The sequence below is a fragment of the Mobula hypostoma genome, chromosome 19, assembly GCF_963921235.1.
Source record: "Mobula hypostoma chromosome 19, sMobHyp1.1, whole genome shotgun sequence".
NCBI lineage: Eukaryota > Metazoa > Chordata > Chondrichthyes > Myliobatiformes > Myliobatidae > Mobula > Mobula hypostoma.
Window position 1 is genome coordinate 46,577,008 of NC_086115.1, and position 25,137 is coordinate 46,602,144.

A 25,137-nucleotide genomic window follows, 5' to 3' on the forward strand; every position below is an offset into this window, starting at 1 on the left:
GACAGGGGTCCCAGAACAGTTCTTTGTGGAACACCACTGGTCACTGAGCTCCAGGCAGAATACACTCCATCTACTACCACTGCCTGCTTCAGTGGGCAAGCTAATTGTGAACCCATGCAGCCAAGTTTCTCCGGATCCCATGCCTCCTGACTTTCTGTATGAGACCACTGTAGGGAACCTTGTCAAACACCTGACTAAAATCCACCTACTCCACATCCACTACTTCATCTTCATCAATTTGTTTTGACACTTCCTTGAAAAAGTCGATCAGGCTCATGAGACATGACCTGCCCCACACAAAGCCATGTTAACCATTTATAATCAGATTATGCTTTTCCACATGCTCATAAATCTTGTAAGAATCCTCTGTAATAGTTGCCCACTGCTGATGCAAGACTCACTGATCCCAGGATTATCCCAATGAACTTTCTTGAACAAAGGCATAACATTTGCTATCCTCCAATTTGCTGGTACTTTTCTTGTGGCCCGAGGGGACACGCATCACTAAGAACATTGTCGAGCAGCCAGTAACACATAAAAGCTGATTTAAATCAACCTGAGTTTATGAATAACAATGGCAGAGACAGGAAACACAAGCTCAGATTTGCAAGAAAAGCAATACTGTCTGTAACTTTGGGCTAGATCCAATGGGGAATGGGACATGGGAGTATCCAGATAAGACAGAACCAATCAAATCAAAACACAAAAATGTATAACTGACAAGAAAAAGAACAGGAATTATTTCGGGCGCCTGTCTGTCTAGGTACCATATCTGATGCGGATGTTGGTGACCATGGTTTTCCAATAGATCTATCCCTCATTCTTTGGATGACTTCCATTTGGTTTCTTCTAGGTTTGCTCCCCTTGATCTTTCCAGTGTCTGAGTTTCTCTAGTTCATCTTTCCGTATGATGTGTCCTAGGAATCTGAGTTGTCTTTCTCTTATTGTTGGTATGAGTAATCTAACTGCTTGGGCTCTTCTGAGAACTTCTTCATTCGATGTGTGTGTGGTCCATGATATTTTTAACATTCTCCTATAGAACCATAATTCAGCTGCTTCTAGTAGAAGTTCTATTGTAGTAGTAAAAACTCAGGAGATCATCTTCTGTGGCAGTGGATGACCCTATGCTGGAGAGGTGAAAGTTATATCAGGACCAGGAGGAACACCTGGTCAGCATTAATTTATGATGTTTCAGCAATAGCTTTTCTATTCTTATTGACTGTTTGAAAGTGTCAGGTGTGTGTTTAGACAGTTAACCTTGTACAAATTTCATGCCTACTTTTAACCAAGCTGTATGAATTGAGTACCTATTTTCAAATTAACTCGTTGGCAGTTAATAAGGATTTTCTCTAACCCATGGTCTTCAAGGGTAGAAGCCAGCTACAATAAAAATCCTTTTTTCTGCATGACTAATGACAATCTGGAATACAATGTCCAGAAGGATGATGGGATCAGATTCAATCATTACTTGAAAGTGGAAAATAAACTGCATGGGAAAGAACTGAGGTAAAGGATTAAGTATATCCTGTCTACAGGGTCAATTTCACATTGACAAGTTTTTAAAAAAATATGTATTTGCTAATTTGGTAAAATGGTATGAGGAAAAATGTTGGGCAGTTGGGCACTTTCCTGCTTTAATTGAATTACAATTGTTAAGAGTAGCTTCACTCCAAATGGAAGTTTTTCTTGGCAGTTAGATGCAACATAACAGCAAGAAAGAATGAGACATTAATGTTTGTTTAACATTAATCTTCACTGAAACTAGCTCTGCTGCAGACCAGCTGGTCAGTATCATGGCTTTCATGCTGCCCCACATCATTTGCATGCCTGATATCAGACACCCAAAACAAGATATTATTCCAGGCTATGATAGGAAGAGATTCCCAGATGGATAGTGGAAAAAATTCAAGAATATTTTTCAAGGCTTCCTGGAAAGATAGCTTCCCCTGCCCCAACTCCTACAAATCTAACTGCTCAAAGTAGTGAAGCAGAACTTAAAATCATATTATGAACCTCAACTCCATGCATTTGATACACTTAGAAACATCATAAGCAGTAAAAAAAAGTGCAACACCTCACAAACTACTCTTTTATAGTTTATGTATATCCAGACCCATCTGTGGAAGAGATGCATTAAGTAAACCTTGTGCGAGAGGCCTTTTCTTCTAAAATTGCCACATTTGTGCTTGTTAGTAAATTATTTTGAAAACTGGCTAAAACAAATGCAAGGCAAAGCACAAGAGTACTTATAAATTATTTCCTGGGTGGGACATACTACACTGAAGTGATACATAATTTGATATTTTAATTTTTGCAAATTCTAATTCCAAACTTTTTTGATATTTCACCTGAGGTTATTTAGGAAAACTAATGTCATTTGCTTGTTTAAATTTATTAAGTGCTTCAAATGATGTGAACGAAGTTTAAAAATAAAAGACAGAATATTTAATGTGTAAAATTTATTGTCATTATTTTTTGCAACAAAATTTGAACCAGAGTATAAAATGTATCTTTATATAATTCCAAAACTTGATGCAAATACTTAAAAGCAAGAAAAATAAAAAGCTTTTGTAGGTGGAGCTTGCATCTTCAGAATCAATATACTACTCATTAAATGACATAAGCTTTAGATTTATCCCCTCTAGAAATTTCTACATGAAAATTCATACATTTCCCAGAATTCCAATATTGCAATAATATATTCTTATTTTCCCAAATGACTGGTGTGTACCTCACTAACTAAAATAGGCAGCTTCAGAAGTTCACCAATTTTGTGCCAACTTAAGTGCACTAGAAGGACAAAAAAATTAGAAAACTGACTGATGCAGCTATAGCATAATTTAAGCAATATACAGTATATGTAAAATAATATAAGATTACATCTGGGATTTTCTACTTTCTTGATCTGGTAGTACGCCCTTTTGGCTGCGCAGTTTGCGGTGTGATAGAAAGCACCTTTCTTGCAGTAGCTCGATTTGTTTCCTTTTTACTGCTCGTTTCCTTTCTAGTCAACTGTTCTGTGAAGTTAAAGGAAACAAAGTATTTATTTACAGCTCATATTTTAAGACACCAGTGCTATACAGAAACCACTATAGTATTTTCCAGTAATTCAAGGATAATTAGTAATATAATTATAAAGAAACCTCTGGAAAAGAGTGATCATTACAATAAAAGTAATGGAGTTAAATCTGGGATATCAGCATTGAGTTGCCTATACAACATGTAATAAGAAATGGAAAACATATACAATCCCTAGATCAGGAGTTCCCAACATGGGATCCATGGACCTCTCAGTTACGGGTAGAAATCCATGACATTAAAAAGGTTGGGAACCTTTACCATAGATGAATAATGATTTGCATTTCAACTATACTTTATATCTCCCTCTATATGTCTAAAAGCATGCTGGAGCCAAAGTACTGTAATGTACTAGTTGCAATACAAGAATGTGTGCACAGAAAGCTGCCACAAACTGAAAATGAGAATTTTACTCTGATAAAGCAAGCATTGGTTTAAAATATTACTTTAAAGCAGTGGCATACATTATTATGGAAAAGATAAACCTGCAGTTGGGAAAATTTAAAATTCAGCAAATAATGCCCAAAATATGAAAAAAAGACAATAAAAATAAGAATGAACTATGAAATACAATAAATTGCATATATATCTTGAAAGTAGTACAAGTAAATGCAAAACCTCCAGTATATTAAAAAAAGATGGAAACGATAGACAACAGCCTTTCCTTCAATGCCAGCAAAACAAAAGAGCTGGTCATTGACTTCAGGAAGGGTGGGGAGCTGCGCATATGCTCTTATCAAGTTCAGTGGTTTTGAGGTTGAGAGCTTCAAGTTCCCAGGAGTGAACATTATCCTGTTCTGGTCAACCATGTACACATCACACCAAGAAAGCTCACGAGCACCTCTACATCCTTGGAAAGGTGAAGAAATTTGGCATGTTCCTGTCAAGTTTTATTGATGCTCCATAGAAAACACCATGTCTGGTTGCATCATAGCTTGTTTCAGCAACTGATCTGTACGTAACTGCAAGAAACTGCAGAATAATTGTCAGCACATCACAGAAACCAGCCTCCCTTCCATGGGCTCTGTCTATACTTCTTGCTGCATCAGTTAAGCATCCAACATAATCAAAGACCCCAACCACTCTGGACATTCTCTCTTCTCTTCTATCAGGCAGAAAATACAAAAGCTTGGAAATATGAATCACCAGGCTCATTGCCAGCTTCTACTCTGCTGTTACAAGACAATTAAATAGTTCCCCAATACAAGTTGGACTGTTCACTATCTACCTCGTTATGATATTGCACCTTGCTTTCCTGCACTTTCCTCTGTAATTGTTACACTTTATTCTGCATTGTTATTTTGCTTTGTTCTACCTCAATGCACTGTGTAATGATCTGATATGTATGAAAAGTATGTAAATCAAGCTTTTCATTACCTTAGTACATATGACAAAAATAAACCAACTTCAATCAAGTGCCTGCTTTCATTATAAAAGGATGAGTATGGCTGGTATTGTGTGACCTAATGACAATGAAGATCTTTTCACACTTCTTTCCAGAGATCCTCCTTCAACGTTTTCATTGGCAATATGTGTTGACATTTAAAATGTTGTAATTTTAATTTGCTGGTTTGGATTTTTTTGGCAGCTTGGCTTGACCTTATTTCAATTGTTTGAATGATGTTAATTTACAGTGTGCGATGTAACCAACTGATGTGTGTTTGTTATTCGGTATCTCATATGCTTTTCTTATTTTACAGCTCTAAAATATTACAAAAATGTATTTGATATTACTCATTTTGTTTTAAATGTATTGCCAAAACTTTATGACCAAACATTTTATGGGCAGAAGAAAAAAGTCCTTACCTTTTTTAGCTTTCTTAGCAGGTACATCAGCTGTGGTTTCTGCAACAGTGGGCTTGCCTCTTAAGGTTCTTTTTGAGAGATTTGCAGACACCGGTGAAAGCAATCCACTAGTCAATGGTTGAAGCAATTTTTGTTCCATTCCAGTGGCTTCAGATGATTTTTTTGCTCTTGTAACCCTTTTAGATACTTGTGAAGAGTCCGTTGATATGATATTGGTCTCTTGTTCTCCACTATTATCTTCTGTCTCATCTTCCCCACGTAGAAGATTCTCATCATTATCTGTTGGCTTTTGAAGATTATTTCTTCTTGCCCTTTTACTTGTTACTTGAACCTTTCCTCCTTGAGCAAATGAAGTTGAAGCAGTTTCTTTGACATTGCTGCTCCGTCCTGTTCTGGCTTTCTTATTTTCAACTTTGTTGATTGAATTTTCTACCTGTTTATTTTCAGTTGCACCTGTGACTAATTCCTGATTGCTTCCAGCCAAATTCCTTCTTTTAATCATCCCACGGCCACTTTTTCTGGGAATTTCAACAGATTCAACAATTTCATTGTTGATCTGCAGTTCTTCCTTGATAGTTTCTTGTACAAATGTTGGAACATCTTTCATAATTTTTCTTTTACCACATTTATCGCGAGGCAGCTTTCTATTATCCAATTCTGTTTTCTGACTATCTTCAAGTGGAGGAAATTCTTTTGAACCTTTTTTGGACATATCAATTCTTTCTACAATTTCCTCTCCAGTAACTGGAATGGAACCTGTTATATCGAATTCTGGTGCAATCGCTTTTTCAGATTTCCCTCTCTTAATATTTCTCTTAGGCCGACCAGTCCCTTCAATTCCAGGAATCAACACTGCGTCTGTTTCTTTGCTGTCATTTGTTACTTCAGTTACTCCTGCTGCTTTACTAACTTTGCCTTTACTTGAAGATCTGGTTTGTCTGGCAGCTTCAGCCTTATCTGAATGATTAGCCACTTCACTGAAATTAGCAGAAGAATTCAAATGGGCTTCTTCTTCTTCAACATTTGAAAGGCAAGCAGAGATTCCTTTCGCTGAAGTCTTCCCTTGTCGACGACCTTTGCTGTTCAATTTTTGACTCGGTGGTTCATCTTCACTTGTAGTATATAATTGTACATCAACTATGCCCACAGTTTGCTGCTGGTCAGTTTGTTCCTGGTTTTTAGTCAACAATTCCTTTGATTGCTTGCCTTTCCCCCTCATCTTTGATGAAGGGATACTTTCCTCTTCATTCAATATATGTTTTTGCTCTTTGCTTGAATGGTTATTTACTGGAACACATGGTCCATCATTAATAGTTGCTTTTATCTTTTCTTCTGTAATATTTCTTCTCAACTTTCTTGTACAAGATAATTGATTTGCATTTTCTTCTTTATTTTGAGTTATTTTCTGACTTGCCTTCTTTCTCAGTGATCTTTTTATTGGTGATGGTGATAGCTTTGGAATAAATTCTGAATGCTGCTTAATCTCAATTTCCTCCCTTTTCCTCTCATTGTTTTTCTCTTTTTTTATCAACAGTGGTTCACAAGGCATACTTGCTTCATTTTGTTTCGGGCTGCCTTTTTGCTGCTCATCTGATTCATGGAATTCGTTTGCATCAGCAATTATTTTATCGCTTGGATGTTTTGATATCACTTTCCCAAGGGTTTCTACCAAATCTTTTGAAGCTTGTTCATTTACTTTCTTTATTGCAACTTTTCCTCTGCGTGGCCGTTTTGATACCTCTTTTCCATTAGACATCCCTTCTGATATCTCCAATGCTTTGTCCGACACATTCGGAGATGGTGGGTTAGAAACATGGGGTACTGTATTATTTGTTAGAGTTTCATCCAGTTGTTCCCCATTGTACAATCTCTTTATGGGAGCAGAATCCTGTTTAAAATCTTCTGAAAGCAGTTCTTCAGATACTCTCTTTCGTCTTGTGGATCTATATTTGGAGCCAGCCAAGTTAACCTTTTTAGGTATTTTCACATTTTCAGACTTTGTTTCCTCTCTCACAGATCCGTCCAGGACAAAATTTACTATAGTTTTGCTATTTTCTTCTTGATCTCCTGAACTAGTCTGTAATCTACTGGATTCCTTTAAAACTTCAGCTTGTGTACAAGCTGCCCTTTTACTTGGATTTGTTGCTTTAGGTGGTATCGGCATCTCCATTTCATCAATATTGATGTTCTTTCTTCGCCGTAGTCTTCCCATTGCAATGGGTGCTTTTACATCTTCAGCTACAAGGTCATTAGCATCCATACTTGTTACGGGCATTTTTGGCAACAAATGTCTTTTTGTCATTCGCTCAGATTCAACATTTTCAATTTCACTCCTTTCTTGTGGTAACTTTTCCAAAGGAGATTTAACTAGTTCAATTTGTGCGCACTCGGCTCCCTTACTTTGAGAGTCCTTTGCAACACAAGTTTCTTCCCCATCATTAATTTTGGTATTTTTAGCTTCCTTCTTCCTTTGTGGTCTTTTCCTTGAGGCTAAGGGCATGACTTTTTCAATTTCAGTGATTGATCCTTCATGTTGTGTGGAAATTTTTGAAGAAGGTGGACTTTTTACTTTACTATCTTGAACATTTTGAATTTCCTTCCCTTTTAATGATTTTTTTGCTGCTGAAGCATTTTCTTTTACTTCACAAATCTGTCCATTTTGAGACTCATCAGTTGGTGCAATTTTACTATGTGTGAATAACTCATTCGATTCTTTGATGTTTTTCCTCCTTCTCAATGACATAGTAACTGGGGAAAGCAGATTGTTAAATTCGTCTTTTTTATCTGGAGATTCATTCTTACTCATTACGGTGCCCTTTGTTTTAAATTTAGGCGTATCAAATTCAACTTTGGGAATGTTCGGAATTTTATTCTTTTCCTCCAATGATCTCTTTTTCTTGAATGTAATTATTTCCTCAATCTGCTTACAAGGAGATTTCTTTCCTGGTGTACTTTTTATTGATTCTTCTGCATCGGTATCCTCTGCTTTCTTTTCTTTAAATAAATTTGTTTCTGGTGATACTTGGGAGTTTGTTAAAGATTCTCCATCTTTACCTTCTAGAAATAACAAAAATTACAAACATTTGCAGTGATATAGCCAACTTATTCACAAAAACAAACATTTTTACAGTAAATATTTTTGTGAAGTCCAGTCATTACTTTAACAAAGAGTATGATAGAAGGGTTGGACAGAGTAAGACACCATAAATAGCAATTATGTTCATCTTCTCCATATGCTGTTTTAAAATGCTAGATGGAGTTCAGAATATTTCTAATGACTGCAGAGAATCCTCAAAAACAGGTCTAAGAGAGAACAGAGCATGCTTTAAGAACACATTTAGAAAAGTGATTTCTCAATGCTGCACTGGAATATCAGACTGAATTCTGTGCTCATGCCTCTTGAGCATTAAGCAACATAACCCTACAGACTCCTTGACAAGAAAGAGCATTACTAATGAGCACAAAGATATACACTTTTCAAATTGCATCTGATCAAATTTTTACTCCAAATCCTATTTAAAGTACAATATTCAACTTTTCTGACATTATATTGTATGCACATAGACAGTATTCTTACTCAAATCAGCATTGTTCTTTTGAGTCTTAAAAATTGATAGAACCAGGCCCATGATTTCAATTTGAAGAGTCCTGGTCCTAGAGCCCTGCTCATAGAAAGTTAAAGACAACTTTGATCCATAGACACAAATTTTGAATACCCACTCAAGGTAATGTGCAAGTATTACATCAGATTATCAAAGGTAATGGGTTATACTCAGTGATCAGGATCTCTGATGGACTTTCTTCCACTTAGCCACATTCTAGAGTGAAAGATTTGAACCTAATAAGAGACTGAGTTCTAAAGTTAGGCCTTCAGCAATTTTGTGACACTGCTGCCAGTCTAATTTCAATAAATTCAAAGGCAGCTTCCAATGTAGTAAGAAAGCATATGAAATTTAAAATGCCTTCTCCCAAAAGGAGATCGCACAGGCGTTGTCAATGACGATGCTTGGAAATAGCCATTATATGTCAATATTTTCATCATAGCCATGAAATGTAATCGCATCAGCCTTCCAACTTGTAATATTTGGTTGTCTTGCCATTATTCCTTTTTTACAACTATAACTAAAATTTCCATATGAATGCATGTTTTCCTTGTAAGTCTTCAGGATAACATATGCCAACAAGGATGCATCCACTCAAGCACAATTAAATTCTACTTTAGTTGTACTTGCACATCCTGTGGACATGAGATACTCAATGCATACTGCCTTCACAGCATAAAAGGTCTGTTTTGTCAGAACTTAAACAATTATACTGCCCAAGGAAGACAATGTTGTGATTCAATGCTGACGACCCATTTCAGGTAGAATCTCTAAAGTAAAAACTTAAAGTCTTTGAAATTGCTTTACTTTGCCACATCTGAACTCTCATTCTGAAGCCTTAGGGTAAAACTCTGCAGTAGTATGCCTTAAAAAAAAAAAAAATTGCATTAATCAACTTCACTCGGAGGGTGGTGAGAATGTGGAACGAGGTACCAGTGTAAGTGGTGGACGCGAGGTCGATTTCAACATTTAAGAGAAATTTGGATAGGTACAATACGGATGGGAAGGGAAAGAAGGGCAATGGTGCAGGGTGTTAGGACTAGGCAGATTAATGGCTCGGCACAGACTAGATAGACCAAAGGGCCTGTTTCTGTGCTATAGTGTTCTATGACTATGACTTTTAATTTAATAACTTTTCAGGTGCTGAAACATTTTTAAAGCTAAGATCAATAGTTCTAGAGGATTGTAAAGTGATTAATTTGGTGCAGAATCAAAATATGTGGAGTCACCTTTCTCAGCCTGCTGCTCTCAGAATATTCAAGGGTATAAAATAAATGTGTTGGATTGTGAAGTCCACTCTAACTAGTGAAGGAGAAATTTACTGCAGTATCATCTCCAATAATTTCAAATTTTGATTAACAGATGGCCATCATAACCTTAGAAGAATGCTGGCATTTTAATATATCAGAGCAAATCATGGTAGGTCAAAATAGTTACATGATTCTCCTGGTTATTTTCAATCACAAGTAACTGCTAAATGTTCTTTTTAGTAACGATCTGAATTTTGCCCTGCAGGTATTAAAATAACTCCATGAGATAAGAAATAAAAATAATTGTGCCTCTGACAGATGAGAGGTTGTTACTATTTGAAATAGAATACACTTTTGGTCAAATTTCTTACAAAAGGGAGCAAAGAAAATTGCTGATTGGAAGAAATGAGGACACTGTCATGAGCATGCTATCCAGTACACTGTGTAAGCTTTAAAAAAAGTTTGAAAGCTTGCGGGAAACACATTAGAAACATTGCAGTTGTATGACATACCAGCTATTCCTGTCTGTGGATAATCAACAAGGCCATCCTTAGGAAGTGTTTGTAAAGTTTCAGCTTGATGGGACTGTTGTATACACACTTCTTGGGATGATGGGGAGGATGTACATCTGGCTTGAGCATCTCTTGTCCTTGTCGCCTGAAACAACACAAAAGTACACATTTCATACTCAGTGACAGAATTTGTTTAATATGTACTTATACAAATTCAAACACTCCAGTTTTAATGGAACAGAAAAGTGACAATAGCGTTAAAAATACTAATGTATTTGGATGATTACAAAGCATCACAGACTAACTATATCCTTATCCGAGACAAAAAGAGATTGCAGGTGTTTGAATCTAAAAACAAAGGAATCCTGGGTCAGAGTTTTGGTTCAAAACATTGACAATTCCCTTTCTCCCACAGATGTACACTTCACGTTTATCATACTTTGGCTAATTATAATTTTAACCATTATATAAATTGAGGGAAATTTAACGAAGTTGCTATTTGAAATCACCCAAATTGAGGGTAGAGAACCAAATATAATACTCTAAGAGTTAGCTGAAGATAACAAAGAGCAAACAGTCTGTATACATCTGCTGCAGTAGAATTCAGTCCACACACTAGTACCATCTTCATCAGCATTACACCATACATTAAAGTCTTATGATTTATTTATTTATTTATTGAGATACAGTGCAGAGGAAGACCTTCCAGATCTTTTGTATTTGTACACTGTGTGGTCTTTCACTGATTCCATTATGGTTATTATTCTATAATGGATTTATTGAATATGCCTGCAAGAAAATGAATCTCAAGGTCGTAAATGGTGAGATAAGTACTTAGGTAATATACTTACTTTGAGCTTTGAATTTTAATGTAGCCAAGAGCTCAAGAAGCTACTTAGAAGAGCTGGAAGGGGACACGAGAAGGATTTGGCAAGTAGGATTAAGGAAAACTCTAAGGTGAATGTAGAATGACTGGAGTGAGGTAGGACAGCTGAGGGAAAAGGAAGAAACACATGCCTAGAGGAGGACAAGGCAGGGGAAATCCTTAATAAGTGGTTCAGTGCTCACCAGGGAGAGGGACTTCAATGAATTCAGCAGAGAACAGACTAATGTGTTAAGAGCATGTTGAGGTTCTGAAAAACATTTTGTGCATTTAGTCTATTTTGTGACAAAGAAAAAGCTGCCCTATTTGATCCAAGAAGTAAATTTTCCCCATTAATCCTTAAAATTAGTTTTATTCATGTAAACATTCAAATGCCTTTTGAAAGTAACAATGGAATCTGATTTCACATTTACAAGTAGGGCATTCTTAACTTACTACATGAATCCAGGTGTCCCCCACTTTTCAAACATTCGCTTTACGAAACCTCACTGTTATGAAAGACCTACAGTGTACATTAGTACCCTGTTTTCGCTAACAGAAGGTGTTTGCACTGTTACGAAGAAAGGCAGCACGCGGAAAAAAATCAGCGCCCCGAGCAGCTGCTCTCCCCCGGATTCAGAACTGCATTCTCGCCGGCATTGCTTAAACACATGCCTGTGAGCAGTCGTTCGCAAGATGAGTTCTAAGGTGTCGGAAAAGCCTGAAAGAGCTCGTAAGGGTGTTACACTTAGTGTAAAACTAGACATAATTAAGCGTTTTGATCGTGGTGAACGAAGTAAGGACTAAGTGAGTTTGGCTTGCGGAAGCTGACAAAGATGATGTTGAAGAGGTTTTGGCATCCCATGACCAAGAACTGGTAGATGAAGAGCTGATGCAATTGGAAGAGGAAAGGATAACAATCGAAACCGAATGAGTAATGATAAAGTACGACTTTAATTTTGACAGGGTATGTCGGTTTAGGGGATATTTGCAGGATGGTTTGAGTGCTTACAAAGAACTGTATGATAGGAAAATGCGCGAGGCTCAGCAGTCAAGCAAGCCTTCCACATCAGCCACAGCAGACGATGAACCTCAACCTTTGACACCGAGGCAGGCAGACATAGGAGAAGATGAGCTGCCTGCCCTAATGGAAACAGACGACGAGATGATACCCCAGTGTCCCACCACCCCAACACCCAGGCCTCGGACAGATACCCATTCGCGGAGAATGCAGCAGTAGCCGGGAGACACACAGCACATCTTTAAGAAAAAAGCCGAAATAAACATGCTAATTAATTAGGTGCCGCCCGACACATAATTGTCGGCCCAGGTCAGAGGCGATACAATCGGCAATGATCTGGGCCGACATTTATGTGCTGGGCGGCACCTAATTAATTAGCATGTTTATTTCGGCTTTTTTCTTAAAGATGTGCTGGGTGTGTCCTGGCCACCGCTGTACCCCTGTGTGCTTCGCAGATTGGTATCAGTTCACTGCCCAGAGGGTGGGGCCCACTGCACCTCCCAAACTCCGACGACTCAGCCTAACACACCATCATCAGTGTGCGCCGCGCTTTCCCAATTCCGGTAAGTGATACTACACTATACATACATTATCTCTACTTTATATCGGCTGTGTATTTTCATGTGTTATTTGGTATGATTTGGCAGCTTCCTAGCTTAAAGGTTACTGGAGAGCGCTTGCGCCCTGTTTTTGCCGACGGCACTTGTGTGAGATTTTCGCTACGGAGAGCAGTTCAGGCAATGATTGTGGAAAAGTACTGTATTTCTACTTTATATAAGCTGTGTATTTATCATATCATTCCTGCTTTTATTATATGTTACTGTTATTTTAGGTTTTACGTGTTATTTGGCACGATTTGGTAGGTTATTTTTGGGTCTGCGAACACTCACAAAATTTTCTCATATAAATAAATGGTAATTGCTTCTTCGCTTTACGACATTCCGGCTTACGGGCCGTTTCATAGGAACGCTCTACCTTCGGATGGCGGGGGAAACCTGTACACTCGGGCCACTCATTAGATACACCTGCTTATTAATACAACCATCGAATCTTCCAATCATGCAGTAGCAATCTCAAATCACATGCAGACTTGGTCAAGAGACTCAGTTGTTGTTCAGACCAAACATCAGAATGAGAAGAAATGTGATCCAAATGGCTTTGATATGGAATGATTGTTGGTGCCAAATAGAGTGGTTTGAGTATCTCAGAAACTGCTGGTCTAGGATATTTACACTCAGCAGTCAGGTTCACAGAGAATGGTACAAGAGAAAAAAAGCTTCCAGTGAGCGGCAGGAATGTGACAGTAACTGAAATAACCAGTCTCTAATCTCGAGAGGAAATTTGTTAAATGCCGACAAGATGGCTTTTTAGAGCAGCCTGAGCTTGAGCCTACTCGGGGAAAGTCCGTCTTAGAGCAGGAGTTATGTAATAACCCAGATATTTTTAGGGAGCTTAATGTAAAGGAACCCTTAGGTGAGAGTGATCATAATATGATTGAATTCTTACTGCAATTTGAGAGGGAGAAGCACAAGTCACATGTATCAGCATCGCAATGGAATAAAGGGAATTAGAGGCATGTGAGAGGAGCTTGCCCAGATGGATTGGAGGCGGATACTGGCAGGGATGACAGCAGAGATGGCTTAAGTTTCTGGGAATAGTTCACAAGGCAAAGGATACACATGTCCCACAGAATAAGTTCTCAAATGGCAGAGGTAGGCAACTGTGGCTGACAAAGGACTGCATAAAAGCCAAAGAAAGGGCACATAAGGCAGCAAAAGTGAGTGGGAAGTTGGATGATTGGGAAGGTTTTAAAATCCAACAAAAGGCAAATAAAAAAGGTATATGAAGGGGAAAAAGATGAAATGAGGGCAATCTAGCCAATAATATAAAGCAGAATACCAAAAGTTTTTTCATTTATATAAAGAGTAAAAGGGAGGTGAGAGTTGATATTGGACTACTGGAAAATGATGCTGATGAGGTAGTAATGGAGGGGGGCAAAGAAATGGCGGATGAACTTAACGGGTACTTTACATGTCTTCACCGTCGAAGACTCTAGCAGTGTTGCAGAGGTCCATAGTGTTAGGGAGAAGGATTGAGTGTCATTGCTATTACAGAAGTGCTAGGCAAATTCAAAGATCTTAAAGTGGATAAGTCACCTGGACCAGATGGACTACATCCCACAGTCCTGAGAGAGGTTGCTGAAGAGATAACAGATGCATTGGTTATGATCTTTCAAGAATCACTTGATTCTGGCATGGTTCTAGAGGACTGTAAGACTATAAATGTCACTCCACTCTTTTAGAAGGGAAGAAGGCATAAGAAAGGAAATTATAGGGCAGGTAGCCTAACTTCAGTGTTTGGGTAAGTGTTGGGGTCTATTATTAAGAATGAGGTTTCAGGGTACTTGAAGACTAGTGATAAAGTAAGTCAAAGACAACATGGTTTCTGTAAAGGGAAATCTTGCCTGACAAATTTGCTAGAGTTCCTTGAGGAAGTAACGAGCAGGGTGGATAAAGGAGAAGTAGGTGGATGCCATTTACTTGGCTCTTTAGAAGGCATTTGATGAGGTGCCACACATGAGGCTGCTTAATAAGATAAAACCCTTCAGCGTTACAGGAAGGATACTGGCATGGATAGAGGCATAGCTAACAGGCTGGAGGCAACGAGTGGGAATAAAAGGGGCCTTTTCTAGTTGGCTGCCAGTGACTTTTCACATTGTTGTCAAGATTTGGATGATGGAATTGATGACTTTGTGGATGATACGAAGATAGGTGGAAGGGTGGGTAGTGCTGAGGAAACGATGTGATTGCAGGAGGACTTAGACATACTGGAAGAATTGGCAAATGGAATAGTGTTGGGAAAGTATGATAACGCATTTTGGTAAAAGGAGAAATAGTGCTGACTATTATTTAAGTGGAGAGAAGGTTCAAACATTAGAGGTGTAGAGGGGCTTACGAGTCCTCATGCAAGACTCCAAGAACGTTCATTTACAGGTTGAGTCTGTGGTAAAGAAGGCAAATGCAATGTTGTCATTTATTTGAAGGGGAATAGAATATAAAAGCAAAGAGATAATGCTGAGCCTAATCAGGCTGCACTTGGAGTATTGTCAAAACTTTTGGGCCCCATATCTCAGAAAAGATGTGCTGTCATTGGAGAGAGTCCAGAAGAGGTGTACGAGGATGATTCTGGGAATAAAGGGGTTAACATATGAGCAGCGTTTGGTAGTTTTGGGCCTGTATTCACTGAAATTTAGAAGAATGCAGAGGGAATGAATTCATTGAAACCTACTAAATGTTCAGAGGACTTGTTAGGGTGGATATGGAGAGGATGCTTCTTATGGTGGGGGTATCTAGAACTAGAGGACACAGCCTCAAAATTGGGTGACCTTTTAAGGAGGCTTTTTCTAGCCAGTGATTGATGAATCCGTGGAATGTTCTGCTACAGATTGTGGTGGAGGCCAAGTCTGTGAGTTTATTTAAGGTGGAAGTTGGTAGTTTCCTGATTGGACAGACATCAAAGGATATGGTGAAAAGGCAGGTGTATGGGGTTGAGTGGGATCTGGAATCAGCCATGATGGAATGGTGGAGCAGACTTGATGTGGTGAATGGCCTAATTCTGCTCCTATGTCTTATGGTGTAACCACACAGTACAACAGTGGTATGCAGAAGAGCACCTCTGATTGCACAACACACCGAACCTTGAAGTGGACGAGCTACAGCAGCAAAAGATCACCAATATACACTCAATGGCCACTTTATTAGGTACAGAAAGTACCTAATAAAGTAGCCACTGTGTATATTTCTTGTGGCCTGTGCCAGTTCAAGGGCAGAGATCACAATGCATTGGGTCAACTTGCCTTGCACAAGCATATGTTGGTAAAGATCACCGTAGTAGTAGCTCAGATCCCAAACAACTCACACCATCATTTGGGTATCACTCTACTGTCATTTTAAATATTAATGCTTTGTTTTACCTGAACTCTTGGTGTCAGTCTTGAATTATGGTCAGTTCCTCTTGGTGTTTCTTTTCTATATGCTCCATTGTGTTTTTCCATAAGCTGCATCAAATTACTTTCTGGTGTTTCAGTTGTCTGGGTATCACTATATTTGTCCAGTAATGTAGATTTATCTGCACTTTTTGAACAAAGCTGAAGCTTAGAATCAGTAACGTTTTCAGATTTTACAGGTGTGGAAAACATTTCACCCAAACCACTATAATCACAGTTTTCCATTTCTTTTTCTGCACAGAATATATTTTCAATTCCATCATAACTGATCTCAGGACTCTCTAATTTTCGTTTGGGTTCCATGAAAAGCTTTTGTAGCCCCACAAAATTTTCCATTGGTTCCTTTATAGTTCTGGGCGTCTTCATCATTCTTTTCACACCAACCATATCTTCAACAGGCTGCCCTTTCACTTTGGGTGTCTTCATGATTCTTTTCACACCAACCATATCTTCCACAGGCTGTCCTTTCACTCTGGGCGTCTTCATGATTCTTTTCACGCCAACCATATCTTCCACAGGCTGCCCTTTCACTTTGGGTGTCTTCATGATTCTTTTCACACCAGCCATATCTTCCACAGGCTGCCCTTTCACTTTGGGTGTCTTCATGATTCTTTTCACACCAGCCATATCTTCCACAGGCTGCCCTTTCACTTTGGGTGTCTTCATGATTCTTTTCACACCAGCCATATCTTCCACAGGCTGCTCTTTCACTCTGGGTGTTTTCATGATTTGTTTCACACCAGCCATATCTTCCACAGGCTGCCCTTTCACTCTGGGTGTTTTCATGATTCGTTTCACACCAACCATGTCATCGACAGGCTGCCCTTTCACCTTAGGAGTTTTCATGATTCTTTTCACACCAACCATGTCATCCACAGGCTGTCCTTTCACTCTGGGTATCTTCATGGTTCTTTGATAATCTCCAATGTCTTCAGCTTCACTACTTGTTTCAGTTCCCTTGAATGGGGTTTCAGAAGGGCTTATTGAAGTATGTGACAAATCAGCTCGACATTTTAATAGACGCGAAACTGTTTTGTGCCTTACACTTCTTGTTAGTGGTGTAACAGCCTTTACACCTGAAAAATAAAGACACTTTTGAAAACAAGATATTGACAAAAATTACACAATAGCATATTTTATGAGCACCTCAATCTTATAACTATGATATTGTAAAACATCAGTTTTACATAAACCATCCCCCTATAAAGCACCCTGTTCAAAGTTCCCTTGCCCAGGCAGCTGCTCACCTACCATGTCTTCTACTAAATTACATCAGATCATTGCCTGGTGCTCAAAATTGTAGTGGGAAAGGCCCTACACCACCCCTACAACACCCTCAAGTCCTCTTTGGTTACCTACTCCCAGCCTAGCAACCTCACAAGATATATTCTCCGTCATTTCTGGTTTCTTGCACATTTTCAAATTCCGTCACTTTCAATTACAACTACATTTTCACCTGTCCGGTCGTAAGATCAGGAATTCATATCTAACATATCACATTTACCATTAATGCACTCTTTAAATCACCGCATCTTAAAATGTTTGATCACCTGGATTATTAACACATGTGGTTTCAGAATTTTTCTAAAACAGTCCTTAGAACTTAACTCTTCTGCTCAAACATCCCTGATGATACTCAGCATTAAAATGTATTTTAAAGATTTGTAGTGCATCATGGGATTTGTACATAGTACCTTTCACATTACTATGCAAGTTGATGTCAATAAATCTGCCAAGCTAAAATTACATTCCTCCTACAATAAACGATGGACATTATTTCACTACAGCATTATCTGTAGTTGATGTAACATAAATGTATGACTAAAATATGTACAATTATATGGAAGCCCTAATGCATAGGCCACATTAAAAAAAACACACTTGCCCTAAACTCCCCACATTCAATGCCTTAGGACTGATGAAATCTAAAAACTACAGCAATGAATTTCATTGTAATTATAATTATGGATCTTTTCATCTTGCTCTTCTAGAAGTGTGTTTCTTTAATCTTCAAACATCCAGACTTCTATCTACCTACTATATGTTTCACATATTAGGTTTCAAATTGCCTTGACATAGAACTATCTCACTGCCTGTTTCTCCCCCTCCCCTCCATTGAATTTTTACCATTTTACCTCAAAACATCAGTCATATACAGATTTAACACCTGATAGAATTAACAGCTAAGTGTGTGAAGGTGAAGATGGTAAGAAAAGCAATGAAGCAGCAAAGAGATTAACTAGCAGTGCCAAAAAGACGGACCAGGAAAATGCAAGTGGACATGGGAAGACAGAATAAAGGTTGACATAGCAACAGACTAACCAGTCTCTTCAGGAGTTTTGGTAGCAGAGTTTTCAAGTACTTTCTGGAATATTGGAACATCCAAAGCAGCTTGAGCATCATCAACAATATCTGAGGTTTGCCTAAATACACTTGATTTCTCATTTACATTCATGGGAGTACTGAACATTTCAGCCACACCTGTTGAGTATTAATAAGTTGATATAAATTAATGTGAAAGGTAAATAAATACATTGTTGCAAAGGCAGTAGAAATTTCAAACAAAAAAAGAGTTTTTTGTGGGGGGGGGGTCAATACCATATCCTGACCAATTTTACCTCTTGGGTATGGATAACATTACCAAAAATATTATCTGGTTGTTTATGAATCATGGTCATCCACAAATCAAATGCCTTTCAGCTTAACTCAAAAGCATCCAATTCTTCAGCATCTGGCTTATTATTAGTATACTAAATCCTTGTTATTCTTCACTTCTGAGTTTGGCCATGTATAACTGAGAATGTCGTTAAGGCTAGTGCCTGGGATGGGGAACATGAACAATTTGACCAGCTATAATTCAATGGGATTGGTTTCCCATGCTCTTTTAAAGCCATCAGGTTCACTGGAAAATCTACTCTATTATATTACTCTATAGTATGTAAAAAGAATAAAATATGACTAAACCGTTGGGATGGTACAAGTGTCATCTAATATCCTAGAAAATTTCATACCGAAGAGCTGAGGGTGCAAGCTTACAGTTTTACTGTATTTTGTATTCCTTTTCCTAAATACATGATGATTACTAAGACATGGGAAAAATTCGGCCAAAATATGAATTTATTACAGACAATTCCTGACAATTTAATATGATTCTAATGCTTCTATTTAGATATGTTGTTCAAACATGAGTAAATTCTATTGATAGCGCATTTTTACAACCATTGGAAATTTTAGCAAAAGTGCAACCAATAAAAATTCTCATCATTGCCTGTAAAGAAAATTGTTAGTGTTTCTTTAATTCATCTACACAATTCAAAACACTGTAGGCTGTCACGTTGCTCAGGGTGCCAGAAACTTATTTTGCCATTAAGATATACAAAAATTCTCAAACGCTCTGCTATTCCCAAGTATTACATACAAAAATGCTGGATGAACTCAGCAGGTCAGGCACCCGCTATGGAAAATAAACCAAGTCTCTTCATCAGGACTGGATAGGAAGGGGGAAGATGAAGAAACGAGAATCTTTCCTTTAATGCCTTTGACTTTTCCTCAAAGTAGCATAGCATTCTGAGTTTGAAATATATTATCATTACACTATCATCATTACTGGGCCCGTTTTTTTAACTCCTGCGAGAACAACATCTTTAACAAGAGGACTACAGCATTTCAAGGTGGTGGTTTATCATCACCAATTTGAGTGCAATTAGTTAGGATCAATTGTTGCCTTACTCTCACTTGGTGCTTTCAGAACATTAGTGATTATAACTCCAAAATCGTGACCAGTCACCACCAAAAGTATTCTTCATCTTCTCCATGTGAACTATTTTGATGCCAATTCATTATTTACACTGAACATCGCTTTGACTACCTTTGTCCTTACCCTTAAACAATATCACTTTCACGTTGTAAAGACAGGTCAATCCCATATACAATTCCAACTTTACATTTACAGTTGCAGTTATTAAGTTCCCTTGAGCAAAATAAATCTCAATCCATTATGTCAGTTCAAAATAGTTCTGATTTAAACCATTCATTACGATTACAAGATTACTACATATAAAAATCAATCTGCTACATATACTTTTTAATTTATTTAAGCATCCTGGCAAGGCCAGCATTCTTTCATCCTCACCAATTGTCCTATTCATTCTTCTCCTCCCAGATAGTTTAGAAAATAGTATTGGAACAAACCTGGGGAGTAACTACTTTCCACTTTGCAGCGGGCTGTGTTTTAAAAAAGGGAGTGAATGTTTAGTGCTGGATGGATGGTGACAACAGAGCTGGTGTTTCATCAGAACAAATCATATATATGGCAACCCCCCACCCTCTCCAACTGAGAACATTGATTGTGGTGGGACAAAAGCTGATAATGCCATTGAACGCCATGTCAGGGTGGTTAGGTTCTTATTTGGAAATGGTCATTGTACGGCACTTGTTTGGCAAGAATGATTCTTGTCATGCTTCAGTGTTGCCTAGGTTGTATGCCAGACTGCTACATTATCTGAGGAATCGGGAATGGAATTAAACATTGTCTACAAATACTCTCATTTCCAGTCGAAATATAGATAATGAAAAGGGGCCTTTATGATTCAATTGCTCCATGCTAACTAAGATGCTCCATCTAAGCTAGTGTTTTGGCCATGACCTTCTAAAACTTTTCAATATATCTACCTGCCCAATTGTCTTGAAAACAGTTGTTATTTACTTGCTGCAACCACTTACTCTGGCAGCTTATTCGGCAGATACCCCCTTTGTGCAAAAGTTACCCCCCCCCCAAGTTCCTATTAAACCTTAAACCTATGCAGTTGTTGTTGATTCCCCAACTCTGATAAAGACCTAGTACATTCACCGTTATCAATGCCCCAGATGATTTTATAAATCTTTCTAAGATCACCACGCAGTCTCCTACACGCCAGGAACAAAGTCCTAGCCGGTTCAATTTCTCCCTGTAACTCATCCCCCAAATCCTAGCAACATCCTTGTAAATACTTCACAGTTTAGAACATAAGGCCAAAAAACATAGGAGCAGAATTAGGCCATTCAGCGCATTGAGTCTGCTCTGCCATTCTATCATGGCAGATCCCAGATCCCACCCAATCCCATACATCTGCTTTCTCATCATATCCTTTGACACCCTGACCGATCAGGAAACTATCAACTTCCGCCTTAAGTATACCGATGAACTTAGCCTCCACTGCAGTCTGTGGCAGAGCATTCCAGATTCACCACTCTTTAGCTAAAAAAATTCCTTCTTACCTCCTTTTCAAAAGGTCGCCCCTCAATTTTGAGGCTGTACCCTCTAGTTCTGGAAACCCCTACTCTCTCCACATCCACCCTTTCTAGTCTTCTCAACATGTAGTAGGTTTCAATAAAATTCCCCCCCTCCACTTCTTTCTTCTCAGAATCACCCTTGTGAACCTCCTCTGGACTCTCTCCACTGAGAACACATCCTTTCTGAGGTATAGGGCCCAAAACTGTTAACAATACTCCCATGGTTTTGTGAGAGGTAGGTCATGCCTCACAAGCTAGATTGAATTCTTTGAGGATGTGACGAAGCACATTGATGAAGGAAGGGCAGCGGATGTAATGGATGTGGACTTCAGTAAGGCGTTTGACAAGGTTCCCCATGGTAGGATCATTCAGTACATCAGCAGGCATCTGATCTAGGAAAACGTAGCTGCGTGGATTCAGAACTGGCTTGCCAACTGAAGGCAAGGGGTGGTTGTGCAGTGAGTGGCAGATGGAGGGTATTTAAACTGAAGGTGAGCGGCTAGTGGAAAAGATCTGTTCTGGGACTCCTGCTGTTTGCGATTTTTATAAGTGGTTTGGATGAGGAAGTGGGAGTTAAAAGATAAATTTGAAGATGACACAAAGGTTGGTGGAATTGTGGATAGTGCAGAACATTGATGTACATTAAACTGGGACATTGACCAGATACAGAGCTAGGCTAAGAAGTGACAGATAAAGTTCAATCCAGAAAAGTGAAAAGTGATTCTCTTTGGAAGGTCAAATTTGAAGGCAAAACACAGGGTTAATAGCAGGTTTCTTATTAATGTGGAGGAAATGAGAGCCCTTGGGATCCATGTCCACAGATCCTTCAAAGTTGCCAAGTTGACTGAGTGATTAAGGTGGCACTGGCCTTCACTAGTTGGGGGATTGATTCCAAGAGCCGCGAGATAATGTTGTAGCTCTATAAAACTGGTTAGACAACATTTGGAATATTGTTTTCAGTTCTGGGCACTTCATTATAAGAAGGATGTGGAAGCTTTAGAGATGGTGCAAAGATTTACCTGGATGCTGCCTGGATTAGGAAGCTTGTTTTATGAAGATAGGTTGAAAGATCTAGAGCAGGGGTCGGCAACCTTTTTGCCTCTGTGTGCCTGATCGCATATTAATGAGCAGACAGTGGGCGAGATAAAGGCCATAAAAAACTTAAATATGGGAAATATCCATTTAAATACATCTAGTTACGTTTTGCCTCAAATTAATGAATAATGCATGCTAGAAAATCATTTGTGCTTAACCAAGGATGACAATTAGTAATCAAAGAACTCGGTTTAGTTGTAATTTATTTCAATCAAGGCATCTTATGAATCTATTAAAAGGACACAAAGAATAAAACGTATGAACATGATGCATTGAATGGTGCTAAATTAAGTATAATAAAAAATAAAATTTTAACGCAAACAGTAGATAAATCAATGTGAAAGCTGATGCTGTTTGTTGCTTGAAAGCTTCTCAATATTGGGTGCTAGGCTTGTTGATGCCAAGAGCAAGACATTATCTAGATGAGCATCAATCAAACTTGTTCTCAAATAGTTCTTGGTGTGCTTCATTTTTGAAAATAATTGCTCACACAGATAAGTGCTGGCAAACAATGATGCCATCTTTTTTGCATGGTCCACTAAGCTAGGATACTCCCACTTGGATGAATATATTTTCTATAGAAGTCAAGCACTGACACATCTTCAGAATGAAATTTCGATCTCAATATGTTGAGACATTGCATCTCAATCAATTCCATTTGAAAATTATCTGATGCAGTGTTCACTGCCACGTCAAATGGGGTAGCAAACAACTTGAACTCATTTGCATGCAAGCATCAGAAAAACGATCAAGCTCTCATCAAGCGCAATTGGAAAAAATTGCAATTCGTTGCAGGCATCCCTTAAACAACTTTTAGCATCTGCTGACATTTCTTCAATTCGCTGTGTGATCGCTCTTGCTGACAGGCTGATAGATGCAAATAAAAATTTCTTTTCAGGACAAATATCCACCACTGCCAGTAAACATTCTTTGACAAACTCTACATCTGTAAAAGGCTTCATCTTTTCTGCAATACATTTTGAGACTTCGTAGCTGGCATGGGTATTTCCTTCATTTTCACTGCTTTTCTTGGCAAAAAAATGATGTTTGTTTTCTGAAACTGGCTTTCATTCGCTCAACTTCATCTTTCCTTGCCTGCCCAGTAAACTTGTTCAAATTTCCACTATGGCGGGTCTCGTAATGTTGCCTGATATTTGCCACCTTCTTCACAGCAACATTTTCTAGGCAAATGAGACAAACTGGTTTCCCAACTTGCTCGATGAAGTAATCCAGTGTTCAAGAGTCTTGGAAATTTCAGCACACAGTGTCTAACTTCCCGCGTTTTGCATTCATTGCTATTGGAATTTTTTTGTTCTTCGATTTTATTTCGAAGCGGGAGTTATTCAACAAGTATCGTAGCACATGTAAATATCTGGATATTTAGTGTGGATTTCTTGTTAAAACACAGTGACGCTGTTTCTGTTTACAAATTTGAACGATCCCACCTGAAAACCTGCACGTGCACGGAGAGTATCTAATACATATTGATAAGGTAGTCTGCCTTCCCGTCATTTGTATATACCAGTGTTAGGTTTGGAACAAAACGGAACCTGGGGCCAGTGTAATAAGATGCCATGCATGTCCATCAGTGAGGTCACGTGAAACACTAAGAATGGGGGGGGGGGGGGGAATCGAAATCGCTTGCGGGCCAGATAAGCATAGTATCCCAATATTTGCTCGCGGGTCGGTCAAAATACCTTCGCAGGCCTTAGGTTGCCTATCCCTGATCCGGAGGTTTTCTCTTTGGAGCAAAGATGAAAGATGACTTTGATAGAAGTGCACATGATACGAGGCATGGATAGAGTAAATGGTGCAGGACAGAAATGGCTAATATGAGGGGACATAATTTTAAGGTAATTGGAGGAAAGTATGATGGGAGAAGATGTCAGAGGCAAGTTATTTTTGTTACAGTGGGTGGTGTATGCATAGAACACCCTGTCAAGGGCAGTGGTGAGTCAGGCAGATACATTAGGGACATTTAAAAAACTGCAATACATTTTGAGACTTGGTAGCTGGCATGGGTACTTCCTTCACTTTCACTGCTTTTCTTGGCAAAAAATGACGTTTGTTTTCTGAAACTAGCCTTCATTCGCTCAACTTCATCTTTCCTTGCTTGCCCAGTAAACTCGTTCAAATTTCCACTATGGCGGGTCTCGATAGGCACATGCATAATGGAAAACTGGAGGGCTATGTAGAAGGGAATGGTTAGATAGATCTTAAGAGTTGATTAAAAGGTCAGCGAATATCATGGACTGCAAGGCCTGTACAGTACTGTAATGTTCTATGTTTTGTCATTGTTCACAAAACCACCTAGTTCAGTGCTAACTTACTAACCATGACTTGTACATTCTTATCTGTCTTCTCGGTGCACATACATCTCATCTTTCAAAATCTCCAGTAACTCACCTACCTCAGAAGTTAGACTTATTGGTCAATGGATCTCATGTTTTTCTTTGCACAACGTGCGCTACCGTCAAGTCTACCAGTACTTTGCTATGATGTAAATATCTCAGCCAGGGTGAAATGATTGAAAACTCATTAATGAAGAGCATTGGGCTTGGGGTACTGTTCTCATGAATTTCTGAAGCTCTGCCTTAGGATTGAGATAAGTAACTTCTAACTACCAAAACTTTT

The 25,137-nt window shown here is 38.6% G+C and overlaps 1 protein-coding gene across 4 annotated transcripts in view; it reads right to left on the reverse strand.

The window, feature by feature from the left end:
• Positions 1 to 2,451: 2,451 nt before the first annotated feature.
• Positions 2,452 to 25,137, reverse strand: part of mki67 (marker of proliferation Ki-67) — a 49,166-nt gene continuing 26,480 nt past the window's right edge. For all 4 annotated transcript variants that reach the window (XM_063071807.1, XM_063071808.1, XM_063071809.1 and 1 more), the window contains 5 exons: positions 18,460 to 18,618; positions 16,105 to 17,213; positions 10,249 to 10,393; positions 4,885 to 7,941; positions 2,452 to 3,017 (listed from right to left, as the gene is read on the reverse strand). In XM_063071807.1, coding sequence (XP_062927877.1) covers positions 2,893 to 3,017; positions 4,885 to 7,941; positions 10,249 to 10,393; positions 16,105 to 17,213; positions 18,460 to 18,618 — 4,595 coding nt within the window. In that variant the 3' untranslated portion in view covers positions 2,452 to 2,892. The remainder of the gene's footprint in view (positions 3,018 to 4,884; positions 7,942 to 10,248; positions 10,394 to 16,104; positions 17,214 to 18,459; positions 18,619 to 25,137) is intronic.